At 53.2% G+C, this 14,067-nt stretch overlaps 1 protein-coding gene across 8 annotated transcripts in view; it reads right to left on the reverse strand.

The window, feature by feature from the left end:
- Window positions 1-14,067, reverse strand: part of Rapgef1 (Rap guanine nucleotide exchange factor (GEF) 1) — a 103,759-nt gene that overhangs the window by 52,650 nt on the left and 37,042 nt on the right. The window contains exon 1 of one of the 8 annotated variants that reach the window (XM_013506681.1): window positions 7,668-7,719. The exons of the other annotated variants lie outside the window; for them this stretch is intronic. Within the exon in view, the coding sequence (XP_013362135.1) occupies window positions 7,668-7,704 (37 nt within the window). The 5' untranslated portion in view covers window positions 7,705-7,719. Of the gene's footprint in view, window positions 1-7,667; window positions 7,720-14,067 lie in introns of those variants that run through there. 8 annotated transcript variants of the gene reach the window in all.

A 14,067-nucleotide genomic window follows, 5' to 3' on the forward strand; every position in this document is an offset into this window, starting at 1 on the left:
GTAAGAACCAGCGAGGAAGCCCTCCCAGACAACTGCCTCATTCCTGGTGCAAGAAACTGCACCGAACGTGGAGGGGAAAGGAAAGAAGGGACAAGAAAAGGAAGGGAGAACAGAAGGGAAAAGTGGAAACAAAGCCTTGTAAATAAGGAGGGGAAGAGGGCATGGCGGGAGGGGAGGGGAATGGGGAAGAGAGAGGCAAGCTACATCATGCAGAGATACAATTCCCTATGATGAACGGGATCATTATGTGCATCTAAAATGTACCAAAAAAAAAGAAGAAAAAGAAAAAGAAAAAGAAAAAGAAAAAGAGAAAGGAACTGCAACAAGTGACGCAGCCAGGCCCCAGGGCCGGCAGGAGACTGAACTGGAAACAGCATCCATGCTGCCGTGGGTGGGGATGAAGGGCTGAAAGACTTCCCCTAAGATCCAAATGAGACAGGAAGTCCGTTCTCATCACTCCCATCTGACACTGCACTTGCAGGCCAGTTGGGCAGAAGAAGAACAGAAGGTACCCTGACTAGAAGGGGCGACACAGACTATCTCTGCACACGCCATGATCTTCCACGGGGCAAGCTCAAGCAATCCACTGCACTGTTAACACCAGGGTGGGGATGTCGCCCAGGCCACAGTGCCTGCCTCACATGCGGGGGGGCCCCAGGTTCATTCCCCAGCACCGCAAAACTAAACAACCTACAAGTGTTAGTACTAACAGTCAGTCAGGTCACAAGATGCAAAATCAATACATAAACAGCAATTATATCTCTAAAATGAAATTTAGAAAGTTTCATTTCTAAAATGAAATCATCCAAAAAAAAATCAAAATGAAATCATCCAAAAAACAATCATCCAAAAAAATTGAAATGAAATCATCCAAAAAAAAAAAAATCATCCAAAAAATCATCCAAAAAAAAAGACACTTAGACACAGATTTAACAAAAATGTTAGGGGCCGGGGATACAGCTCAGCAGCATAGCGCCTGCCTGGCAAGCATGATTTCAGTTCCTGGTACAAAAAAAGTAATATTTACATACTGAAAACTGTAAAATATTGCTGAAAGAAATTAGGCACAAGTTAAATAAATGGAAAGACGTGTTCACTGTGCAAAAATCTTGCTGTTATGATTCCAATACTCAGCGATGATAATTTGCAGTCTCTATGAGAATTCCAGCTGGCTTTACCTAATCCTAAATTAGTATGGAAATACAAGTGATTCAAAATAGCCAAAACAAGTTTGGAGAAGAGCAAAGCTGGAAGGCTCAGGTCTCAATTTAAAAATGAACCACTGGAAAGCCATACTGCTCGAGACCGTGGCACTTGCATGAAGGCAGACATACAGCTCAATGGTACAGAACTCCAAGTTCAGAAATAAGCCCATGTATCTGGCAACTGATTTTCAAGAAGAAAGTCAAGACTATTCAGTGGGGAAAGGAAGAGGGTTTTCAACAAATGGGGCTGGGAAAATTGGACAGTCATGTGCAATAGATGATTTTGGATCCCTATTTTATATCGGATACAAAATGAACTTAAAAATGAATCAAAGACCTAAATGTAAGAGTTAAAACCAAAACACTCTTAAAAGAAAACCCTGGAGTGCTTGTGACCTTGGATTCTACCACGGCCTCTGAGAGGTAACTCCAAAATTTCAATCAACGAAAGTAAAAACAGCTGGGCATGGTGGTGCACACCTGTAATCCCAGCACTTGTGAGGCTGAGGCAGGAGGATCATTGCAAGTGAGGCCAGCCTGGGCTACAAAGTGAGCTCAAGGCCAGCCTGAACTGCACAGCGAGACCCTGCCTCAAAAAGACAAAAAAAAAAAAAAAGTTTTAAAAAATACATACACTGGATTTCATCAAAATTAAACATGTTTGTGCTACAAATGATACCAACAGGAGGCGGAAAAACAATCTACTAGGTGGAAAAGAATATCTGTAAAGCACGAATCAGACAAGGGATTTCTAGACAGGAAGTAAGAGAACTTGGCTGGAGATGTAGCCCCATGGTAGGACACTTGCCTAGCACGCATGAAGCCCTCCCTGGGTTCAGTCCCAAGCACTGAAAAACAAAATGAAACAAAACCAGTAAAAAATAAAGAATGTTTGCAACTCAACAATAATAGACAAGTGACCCAATTTAAAGTGAGAAAAAACACAGACACTTCCTCAGGATACACAAACTGGCAACGGCACAGGGCAAGAGGGACATCTTCGCTCTTTAGGGAAATGTAAATCAAAGCCTAACAGGTTACCAGGTACAATGAAAAATAGGCAGCGACACCAAGTATTGCTGAGGACTGGAGAGGCTAGAGGCCTCCTGCACTGCTGGTGGGGATGTAAAATGGTGCCGCTGGGCTGGGAAACATTTGGCAGTTCCTCGTAAGATTAACAAACAAGGCCCAGCAAATCTTCCCAGGCACACATCCCAGAGAAATGAAAATGTATCTCCATGAGACTGGCACCAAAAAGTTCAGAGCAGCATTTTTCCTAACAGACAAAAGGTAGAAACAGCTCTTATGTCCAAATGTCCACAGATGAATAAAATATGGTATATCCACAAATGGAATATTATTTGACCATGAAAAAGAGATTAAACACTGACCCATACAACAACATGGATGAACCTGGAAAATACCATGCTAGGTGATGGCAGCCAGTCACAAAAGGCCACCTGTTATAGAATTCAATTTATTTTAATGTCCCCAAGGACTGTGAATGTGTTGTTTGTGCCCTTTTTCCCAGCACAAACACGGTACCTGGCCTACAGATGTTCAGTAAACACTCAAAAAAATGATCAAATCCACTAACTGAAACACCCCAGGGAGTGGGGGGGCCTGCTTTTAGCAACTGCAACAGTTCACAGAACATACTTAATACTGGCTGAAACTCAAAGAACAAAACACTCTCCTGTGAAATGAAAAAACAGAGTTTTAAAAATTAAAGAGCACTCCAAATTTTCTAGCTATTTATTACTTAAGAAAAGAGGGCCAGGGATATAGCTCCGTGGCACAAGTGCCTGCCTGGCAAGGACAAGGTCCAGAGTTTGATTCCCAGTACAAAAAAACCCCCTCCAAATAAGTGTTAAATCACCCCACGCCCACCCCACCCCCTACTGAAAAAGAGACAGAGGACTGTCTACCACTGGTGCATGTGCCTTCATACAGCCAAAGCGCATTCCCTCGGGCAGAGACTGCAGGTGCCAGACGAGCTCGCAGAAATCAGGTCTGCCCTCTGCAAGGATCAAGGAGCCCGATGAGGAAAGCAGCCAGATTCACTCACAGGCAGGGTCCGGCTGAGCACCACTTCAGAGCCAGGTGCTGGCCAGAGCCACAGGAGCCCTTTTTAGATGGGCTACGCATAGAGAGCCACAGGAAGCAGCCTCACTGGGGCAGCTAAGGGGTGGCAGCTGCAGCCTCCTTGGGCTTCTGTGGTGGCTTCCCGCGCCCTCTACCCACCTCCAACAGGTAGGTCTCATTGCTGTTCATACTTCAGCAATGAAGTATTTATTGTCAATGAAGTATTTATTACTTAAAATAATTATTTTAACACCCCAGGGAGTGGGGTGGGGTGGGGTGGGGGGTGGCTAAAGGGGGCGGATGGCTTGGAGGCTGCCCCTCTAGCTCTCAGCTGCTTTGTCTTGAAAACTGAAGATTTCATCTTTGAGTCTGCCTTTGTGAAGTGGAGTAAAGGAGATGCTGCTGGGCGTCATGCATGACACACACTGTCCTTGGGATTCGTATCATCCCTGAGCTACTGGGCTGTGGCATGATGCTAGCTTAGCCCCAGCTCCCCTCTGGCCACACCTGTACAAAAGGACACAACCCAAAGGAGACAGCCAAACATGTGGCCAGCATCTTGGGAACACAAGTAAAATTACATCATCTACTCAACGCTTTCCTATAAAATGGGCTCTGTGTGAGACAGTCTTGTCCAACCGTAGGCTGACGGGAGCGTGTTGAGCGCAGGCAAGGACAGGAGTCTAAGTTAGGGCACGCTATCGTTAGTGGAGTAAACGCATTTCTGACTTGTCTTTAATCTGCAATGGGCCTATCAGATGTGGACACTCCCCCCCCCCTTACAAGTCAAGGCGCATCTGTGCTCACCTAAGTGCCTGCTCCACGGTACCTGCCCAGCACAGGGAGCTCAGCCAGCTATTCCTGGGACGGTTGGCAAGGCTGCCCATGCACTGAATTCTTAGCGTCCAATGATCTGTTGCTGGGTCACTGTGGAGCGCTGAGCATGCAGCTCACTCTCCCGAATACATGAGGGCCTTACAGACGCCCACACCACTCTCTGTTCAACGGCTCCACTCCAGCGTAACCTGTCCCCTCTGCACCCATCTCAGCGCTGCCCCAGCCGCCCCGTCCAATACCAGCCTCATGACATCATTAAAAGACACAGCACGCCCCTCACCAGGCAGGCTTTGAGCCAGAGTGGATGCTGAGTAAGTTGCTACTCTGTATGAGACCAAAAGCAGGACAGCGGGGCAGACTGAGTGGGGAAGTCTGGGCAAGAAACATGGCTTCCTGGTTCGCTGTGGCGGTCAAGGTCTCCAGAGACCTGGGCTGGGTAAGCCAGCTCCCACCTTCTCCACGGTCTGCTGTCTTGAGCTGAGTAAGGCAGGTGTGGGTCCAGGGAGCAGGCCAGGTGCAGAGCCCCAGCCTGATGACCAAGGTGGAACCAGGGTAGGCGAGGAATCATGTAGGTCACCAGAAAACCCCCTCTGGGTGAAGCGAGTGTGGGGCTGGCCCTGACCACGACCCGTGCCCAAGGGTGGCTCCACCCTGGGCTTATAAGGGAACCCAGGAAGTGGGCTCAGCCCTCTCTCTCCACCTCTGGCCCCCAGCCCCAAATGCAATTCCAGTGTGTGTGTGAGGTGCTGCTGGGAAACCGGGTCAGTACTTAGAGCAGCGCGTGCTGCCCATAAATCTCCATCCTCCGGTAGTTAGGAGCCACAGAACAGCCAGCTGCAGCCCAAGAGGCGATCAATCAGGTGCAGAAAGGGGACTGTCGTACAACTGAACATCTCAACTCTGGAAATTGAGGGCAGCAGGAACTAGGCTAGACTTCTCTTGGAGGCTATCAGCTTTCCCTTCAGCTCATGGGCCAGCAGGGCGATTTCCAGGGTCTCTCCAACTCTGCCATGGAGGGCAGGTGGCACCACTGGAGTGGCCAGAGGGAACACGGTGAGGAAGCAGCACATGGCATTTGCACAACACTGCCGCTCGGGTGATCTCACCAACAGCGCCAGACACAGACACGCGCATGTGTGCATCCGCACACTCCCCACCCAGCCTCCAGTGCCAATCACCAGGGCGCAAGGCAGTGCCAAAGAAACACTCTGCCTATGCCACCCAGGCTCGGGCAGCTTCACAACCACTCTCCTGCTAGTCCTCAAATCTTCACCTGTAGGAAGCTATACTGCAGAGCTCATAAATCTGTCTTTTTAAGGATTTTCCGGAAGTGAAATTACTACAAATTTTTAAAAACTTCATGCATTGATGCGTAGGAGTCAGAGGATGAGTCACATCCACGCAGCCACCACCAGGCCTGTCAAAGGAAACACTGGAAGGCAGGGGCTGCCTCCACGATGACAAGACAGTCCCGCCAAGTGCCTCCGGGGCTGCAGAATGCACAGCACACACTGGTGGCTGCTCTGAGGGCAGGGCGGCTCGGGAGGTAGAGGGCAGAAACTAACTGTGGCGTCCTGCCTGCTGCCCTGTGATCGCCTCTCCCCTGCAGCGGGCAGTCGGCTCCGATGCTCCTGCTGGGCACCCCTCACTCTCTGTGCTCCTCCACCTGCAGCATAGCTGGGTCAATCAGCCTGTGAACAGCATGCGCTCTGTGGAGACTCTCACTCTTCGCTGCTTACTCCACACCAGCCCTGCCCTCTCACAGGCTGACGGACCTGGGCTTTCGCTTTCAGGGTGTGGCACCCCATGTCTGGGGCTCTTCCTCAGGCTACTTTTATAAACATCCTCCGTGTCTCCCGGGGACACAGGCTGGAGGTCTATGAATGAGGCTGCTGGGCTGTGGGTTGCACACCGTGTCTCACCTTCCAGATACCATCGCACAATCCCCATGTCACAGCCCTGCTAGAAAAGGTACCAGACCAGCTGCTCGCACACCCGCCAGTGCCTTGGGCAGCTGGACACGCCACTTCCGAGCCCTCCTCCCTGGGCAGACAGACGCCCTCGGCTGGCAAGTCTTAGGGCAACCTGTACATCTGGGAAAGGAACTTGAAAGGTCACTGGCAAACCTTAGAGGCTCGCTGCTATCAGTGTGGCATTTACTCCAATAAAGGTCAGACGCCCCTAGACTAAGCTGCTGGTCATCTGTTCCAGAGGAAGAGTAACTCACATGACATCACACACAACTTCTGTGTCAGTGACCGTGGTGTCACTAACAGCCACCATCCGGGCAGCGCGTGGGCTGCAGATCCTCCCCCTACAGAGACAGAAGCAGGGCAGAAGGCACCCACCACTGCTCAGAACTGTGTTCCAGCGGAACACCACACAGGAGAACAAAGCAACCGACTTCTTCCACAGTGACTCTGCCAAGTACCCACACTTCGTCCCTAGACTTCCTAATCTCCCTGGCCAGGCCTAGCAACCACCTCTGCCTGTCGCTGGCAAACGTGTGAGCCAACTGTGCTTCCTTCAGATGGCACTCGGCGCAGCAGCTGGGGTCCCAGCTTAGCAGTGGGTCTGTCGCGGGCTTAGCTTTGCCCTGAGGGGAGGAGCTCTCTAAGCATCAGCCACTCGAGACCACAAGGTCAAGGTCACAGAGGATACTACTTTCAGGCAGACCCAAAATGATGCTGGCCAAGCTTGAAAAACCTGGGCTGTGGTTTAACTTCTTGTTATTCATTGTACACTGGGATTTAGAGACAGTTACTTAAACAACACCTCCCACTCTTCAGGTGCCTAAGACCGCTGGGGTGCAGAAGTGATGTGAGGACGTTAGAAAGAATTGTTTAAATATAACAAGTTCATTTTTTTCAGTGCTTCACATACTCTAGGCGAGCGCTCTACCACTGACTACTCACCCCAGTCCAGATTTCAGACTTTTAAGAAGCATGCTCCCTTGTCTAGGCTTTGACAGGGGAGGGGTAATGACGACGGCTGGGTGAAGGGTTGCAGGTGGGTGGGCGGCATGTGTTGTGGTGGGAGCTGCAGGCTGCCTTAATGTGACCTTGGTCACTAACCTGGACACACTTTCCCTGACCTCTCTTCTGCCTCTTCCTACCTAGTGAGAAGGCACAACCTCAGACCTCCCCCCCCCCACCACCCCCCCGGTGCTATGGGAATTCAATGTGAGCCTGTGTGTAGCGCGTGGAGCTCAGGGACCATCTGTAACAAAGGCTTTATAAATGGCAGCCGTGATTGTCATCTGATAACGTCACCGTCTCTGCCAACACTTAATAAGGCAAGAGCTAAAAATAGCCCGAGCCCCACCGAGCCAAAAACAACCCGGTGCTTCATTTTTTCCTAACAATTTCCACATTACAAGATCCTGCCTTGCTTGATGTAGAGCTATTCACATTAAAACAGAGGGGAAGCACGATTTGAAGTGTTACAACAGCAAAGGCTCTGACATGAAAATCTGCTCGTGTTACTCTGTTTGCAAGTGCTGACGCCGCCGGACAGTGCTGGTGGAAATACTGCAGGTACCTTTCTTCTTTCTCAACGCAAGTTCCAATGATCTCATAAAATTCAAGCACTGAACACAGCAAAGTCCTCCTTATTCCGCCTACAGCAGAGCGGACAATGTGTCCTCGATGGTTTCTCAGTGAGCGGTACATGGAGACACCCGCCGGTGTGAGCTGTGAAGAGACGGAGCCATGACTTGCCGGAGGCCACTGCGCTGTCACCCAGTCCCCTCCGGGCTGACGGAGGCCTTCCAACCCCGGCTCTCCAAACGATGCCGAGCCCTGTGCACTTGCTAAGTGACACAGGCCCGAGGAAGGGAGCTGTGAGGCCGCACAGGATGATGGCCAGAAGCCTGAGGAAACGCTGGCCAGCTGCCCTCCGGCCAGGCCGAGCAGAAGCGGTAAGGTGCAGGCCGCAGGCTGGGGGCTCGCCCCCTCAACGAGGCCAGGCCTCTGCTCGGATCAGGGCTCAAGGCTGACAGCTGCCGTCCTCTCTCTCCTTGTATAACAGGGAAGGGTTAAGAATGCACTCCGAACTGCAGACATCACCCTACAGATACAGATGATACCCGAACTGCCAGCAAACTCCTGGCAGGGTGTTTTACACCATCTGCCATCAGGAAGCAATAAATTAAGCCACACAGAGATACCGTTGCACACACACCTGGGTGAAAAAAAGAAAAACAAGCAACAACAGGCACGGCGAGGATAACAGCAAGGCAGCCTCCCCTCGCCAGGCTGCCTGCTACGCTGATGGCCACCAGCGCCACTGAGCGCCACTGCTAGGCACACACCCCAGGAAGTGCTTGCTTGCTCACTCGCTCGCTCGCCATCAGCCACTCCCACTCTGCTCGCAGCGGCGCTGCTCATGCACCTGCTGCTCTAATCCTGGGGTTCAAGGTTGGGATGCTCACCGGGCTCGCAGGACAAAGCTGCGTCAGAAACCGAGGTGACACTTCGGGTTCCATCCACAGCAGCATGCTGTCTGCTTTGCCAACTTCTAGAATTCAGGGAGAGAAAAGGGCTTGCATGTCCCCTGAGACCCTGACAAGGATCAAGTCTTACTTGCTCTGGACTTGGGCACTTGGCCCGCTAACGGGCACACAGCAGACATGAACAAATGTGCTTGTTGGAGAATGGGCAGGAGAATCCAGGAACGCATCTGCAATACACCACTGTGACGTCCATCTGCACCGGGGGTGACGGGACTAGAGGTGCAGAGGGGACGGTCTGCAGGGACGTTTGATGCAATTCTATGCACCACACACCACAGACGACTCACTCCACTGCCCTCAAGGGCGCTCTGATCAGGCCACTTGGGTTAAGAGCAGGAGGAGATGAGGAAAAAGGCCCTCTGTTCTCCCCCTCTAGGTCTCTAGGGGTAACAGGCTCTCTGGGCCAGGCTGCGTTACAGGAGCTAATGGAGTCATGGTACAGTTTAAAAACAGGGTACAGTTTAAAAACAGGGTTCAGTTACCCTGATTCATCTAAAGTGCAATCATTTCTATAAATCCTGAATAAGGCTACTATAGATGAGCAACCTCACCTACTCTCCCTTCTGTAGCACACTGGTGTGGGTTTTACACTCCCGGCACCCTGGGCCCTCACCCTCTATGCCGAGGGAGCTCTCCTCCGCTCCGCAGGCCACTGGGGAGGAAGTGCCTGAGCCTGGTGGGATAAAGCGGCCTTCAGTGGTACTGAGTCAGAGTGTGTGGCCAGGATCCTCCCGCAGCACTTCCCAAACAGCACCTGGCCGGGACAGACCCCAGGAGGCCCCTTTGCAAGGCCAGACAGGTGTGTGGGGGTGTCGGAGGGCGTTCTGACTCCACATAGGGACTTCTGTGCCTCAGGCTGAGTTTCTCTGGAGGTGGAGACTGGGGCATTGACAGTGGTGCCCCAGCCACACGCTGTCGCTGTGGGAAGTGCACACAAAGGAGCTGCACCCCCCCCACCCACCATCTCATCTGTGTCCGTGAGCCCCTTGGGGTGAGAGATGTTGGGGGAGCTGGGCCCCGGGGCCTCACTTCTCTTTTGTGTAAGGTGGGAGTCGCAGGGATGCTGGAGACAGCATCTAGTAGGGTCACAGTGCTCTACTCACCCTGAGTCAGCTTAGAAATGCCACTGCGGGCACCCAAATGCTAGTGGGCGGCAGTTCTTAACACAGTGGGTTCACAAACAGGGAAATCAGCACCTCCATACCTCGTGGGACTTAGGGCCACAGCCTGTGGGAAGCAAACTCTGGCCCACGAGCACGGATGACCTCTAGCCTCTGCCCTCCCTGTCGGTCAGCCCCGAGGATGAGATCCCACCCTAGGGTCCCCCAGACCACTGCCATGACAGGCAGCCAGCAGCTGCTGCTTCCGAACGCCCTCTGAGCTGCACACCATGGTGTCCCCCGAGTTCCCTCCCTGCCACTGCCAGACAGACTACGCCTGGCAGGTGAGCAAGCTGGGCGAAAAGCATCAAGGACCCGGCCCAAGGTCATGCGGTGAAGCCAAACTATCCTCTGCCTGAATGCAAACAACAGGTGACGGCAGCACCAATGGTCCTGGGGACTCTCAGGGCCCACTGCCCCGCACCGCTGCGCCAAGGGAGTATTTCTGTCCCACTACCGGGAGGGGTCGACATCCAGATTATAGCCACAGGCTCACAGCTTCTGGACAAGCAGATGAATCACTGTTCCAGTTTTATTTCGAGGTAAAATGAGAAACAAAAAAAGACCCACGATGACAGAGTGGAAGTTTATCCTGAGCAAATGTCTCTGTGCAGAGGGCCACGCACAGCACAGCTCGGGGTCAGCAGAGCACAGGAAGCGGAGTCCACCCTAACCTTTGTCCGTTAGGTGGAGCTGTTTGGAGCCGCCTGTCCCTTAGGGTCAGTGCCAGGTTCAGGGGGCAGAGGCGGTGGCAGCAGGACAGCTGGGCACCCAAATAACCCTTTGTCTGCCTGAGCAACCACAGCCTGCCCTTCAGCACCTGGGACCAACCCTGCTGCCTGGGGCTGGGAGGCTGGGTCACCTGGGGCCAGGGGAGGACAGCACAAATTCCGCTCCTTCCTCTTTTGCTGTGCTTGCTCGAGGACCCTGAGGACATAGTGCTGTCAGGCCACGCTTGAGATTCCGCTTGTCAGTGAGCGTGTAATTCATTTATTTCCTTCCCGGGCAACAGAGGAGCTGGGAGCCACTGTCCCCAGCAGCTGGGGACACTGTAGGATGAGGCCCCGGGCACAGAGGGAGGGAAGCGACTGGAGAGAGGTCACCAGTGACGTCCCCTCTGTGTGACCTCTGGGAAGCAGGTGTCCTCAGCCGAGGCAGGGCAGGCACCATGCCAAGTCCTCCCACTACACCCCTGTGAGGTGCTCTGGTGGGGAAAAGCCCCCAGCAGACGGCTTGGGCCCAGGGACGAGGGTGGGCCAGCTCCTTCCTCAGTGGTAGCTGGAAGGCGTCAGCCCAGCCCCGCAGTCAGCCCTCCTCTGCGTGAGGTGCTCGAGTGTCAGAGTCACAGCCAACAGCCAACAGCCCATTGGAGGCTCCTAAGAACCCTCAACATTCCAAGATGAAACACAATGAGCACTACTCTGCCACACAGAAGGATAAACTCAGGCATCTGTAGGAGCATGGATGCACCTTGAGACCGTGATGTTGAAGTGTAACAAGTCAGACACACAGGCTTAAGTATGGCATGGTTTCTCGTATACGAGAACCCAAAGCATCAATAAAGAGCAGAATAAAAAACAGATAATAAGAAACAGGGAGATCGAACTTTTGCAGATGGGAAGGGAACCAAGAGATGGAGGGGGGAGGCGGAGGAGAGGGGACACAGAATTAAGACGTGTCCCGCACATGCACCAACTCCCCGTGATGAATGTGATCACGAGTACTGTGAACGTGCTAACAAACAAGAATTCAAAAGGATTCTGGGGTGAAAATGTGAAGTCAGACAGGGTCAGACAAAGCCAGAATGTCACTGATGTAGAGCCTGAAATCCTGTGCACGTCACTCACAGCGGTCAGACTCCGAGTGCCCCTGTCCAGCCCTGTGTCAGGCGCTCAGTTCCACAAGGCCACGGAGCCACAGCCGCTCACCAGGCCTGGTCTCACGTGACCCTTGTTGGCCCTCCAGGCCTTGTGGCTCAAACCTGCTGAGCTCCACCCAGTCTCGGGCCCGTGCTGAGTGAGCTGGGGTTGGTTCAGATGGAGCGGACGCCCATGTGAGCTGGGCGGGTATCTCTGGAGCAGGGTGCAGTACTCCCCCCAGCCGCCCACCACCCCACCCCTGGCTGTCCACTTGGCTGGCATGGCCCTGTCCGTGCCCGCCTGAAAGCCACGGCCTCACGGAAAGCTGCGCTGGATGCAGACCAGTGGAAACTGACAGCCGGTGTGCCTGGAAGGCCAGCAGGGGCGCTGTGAACAGCGGGGCACATCAAAGGCCTGCGTGGCCCGCAGGAAGAGGCCACTGTCACCTGGCTCCCCACCTGGGAGGTAGGGCTCTGGGTGGAGCCTCCATTTCTAAACAGTGGGTGGAGGAGAACTGGGTACTCGAGGGGTGCCCAGGGTTGCCAACTTTAGCTCGCTTGAAACAGGAAAGGGGCTCTCCAGAGGCAAAGGCTCCCAGTCCTCACCGCATCTGTGCCTCACTAGTCTGTGACAGACAACGCCTCACACACTGGTTGAAAGGCTATCAGCAGTGTGTTTTTAAAGACAGCCACCTCTGTCCCGGCTAACACTCCTCCGCCACCCTGCAAGTGACCTTCCTTTAAGAACTCCCAAATCTGCCCCATCCAGGGGAGCACTTCCAGAAAAATGGGGTTGGGGTGAGGGATCCAACGTGAAAAAGTTCTGGGGCTGGAAGCTAATGCAGGAGAAATGCTTAAGCTCAGGAGTTCTCAAGGCCAGCCTGGAACATAACAAGACCCCATCTCAAAACAAACGGACAAAAAACCATACACCAGCCGGGCGTGGTGGCACATGCCTGCAATCTTAGCACTCTTGAGGATGAGGCAGGAGGATCGTTGGGAGTTCAAGACCAGCCTGGGCAACAAGGTGAGCTCAAGGCCAGCCTGAACTGCACAGCGAGACCCTGTCTCAAAAAGACAAAAACAAAACAAACAGACAAAAAAAAAAACACCAAAAAATAAACCCTCAGCTGCTGCACCCTGGAGTCCTCAAAGCAGGAAGCAGGCAGCATGCTTTGTGGACAAAGACTCTCATTTCCCACTGTTTTCTCTTTCTTAAAAAAACTGTTTTTTAGATAAACTCTAAGTGCCTAAGTGAGGAACCTGCAATCCTCCTGCCTCAGCCTTCCAGAGTGCTGGTATTATGGGCCTGTGCCACCATGCCTGGCTGTGTCTCTTTTTTTTTTTTTTTTTTTGAGACAAGGTCTTACTATGTAGTTCAGGTTGGCCTTGAACTCACTATGTAACCCAGGCTGGCCTCAAACTCACAGCAATCCTCCTGCCTCAGCCTCTTGAGTGCTGAGATTACACGCATATACTAGGTCTTCTATTTTAAAGAAGTCCTACCTGGGCCAAGGGCTGGTACCTGGGCATCCAGGGAGAGCACACACAGGCTTCGTCAGGGAGGAAGGCACAAACCTGTCCTCTAATGGGAGGGAGTTTGGTATCAGAATGCACTTGCCCATTGAAACAATGCTAAAAATGGAGTTCAGTCCCTTGGTGCACCCCCTGGCCTAAGCACTCCCTAGCCAGCCCCGGCTGAAATTGCAGCTACAGGGGACAGGGGCTGCCAGAAATGCAGGCCCTGCCCACCGGCACTTCATGCACCCACAGGATGTCAGTCCAGGGCGCAGGGGCCCTGGTGCTAAGGACAGGAAGGGTTACTTGGGGCCAGCACACTGGGGACTTGGCTGTGAGGATGAAGGGAGCAGGGGCCAAGCTGCTGACCGTGGTCAGGTCACAGCCCATCAGCAGACCCCACCCCAAATGGGAATGGACTGAGTGCAGCAAGGCCGAGTGCTGAACCCGAGACGTCCTTCAGACTCCACCAGCTCAGAGGCCTCCCCTCCCGGGCAGTAGGTGGGGACTCTCACTACCACAGGCCTTGGTCGGGTCCACCACGGGGAGCACAGACGCGGCCTGGAATGGAGGCAGCAGGACGCAGGCTGAGCTTCCCGCTGGAACTGAGGGCTGTGCCTGGCGAGGGCGAAAGGCGTTTAGTGGGAGGGAGGATGGGCTGCAGCGGCCTCCAAGCCTTCCGACACCACAGCCAACCTCGTCCCACCCATGCACCACCTCCCTCAGTTACCACGACAGACCCAGGTCCCCATCCTTCTCTCCTGGTGACGGTCAGTCACAGCTCTCCAGTCCAGGCCAGGGGACTGCAGCAGCTGCAGTGTGCGTGTGGAGGGGGCAGAGCTGCTGGAAATGTCTCATCTGGAGCTTCTTAGGCAAGCGCACCTGAAGGCA

The sequence above is a fragment of the Chinchilla lanigera genome, unplaced genomic scaffold, assembly GCF_000276665.1.
Source record: "Chinchilla lanigera isolate Chin_1 unplaced genomic scaffold, ChiLan1.0 scaffold00112, whole genome shotgun sequence".
NCBI classification, from domain to species: Eukaryota; Metazoa; Chordata; class Mammalia; order Rodentia; family Chinchillidae; genus Chinchilla; species Chinchilla lanigera.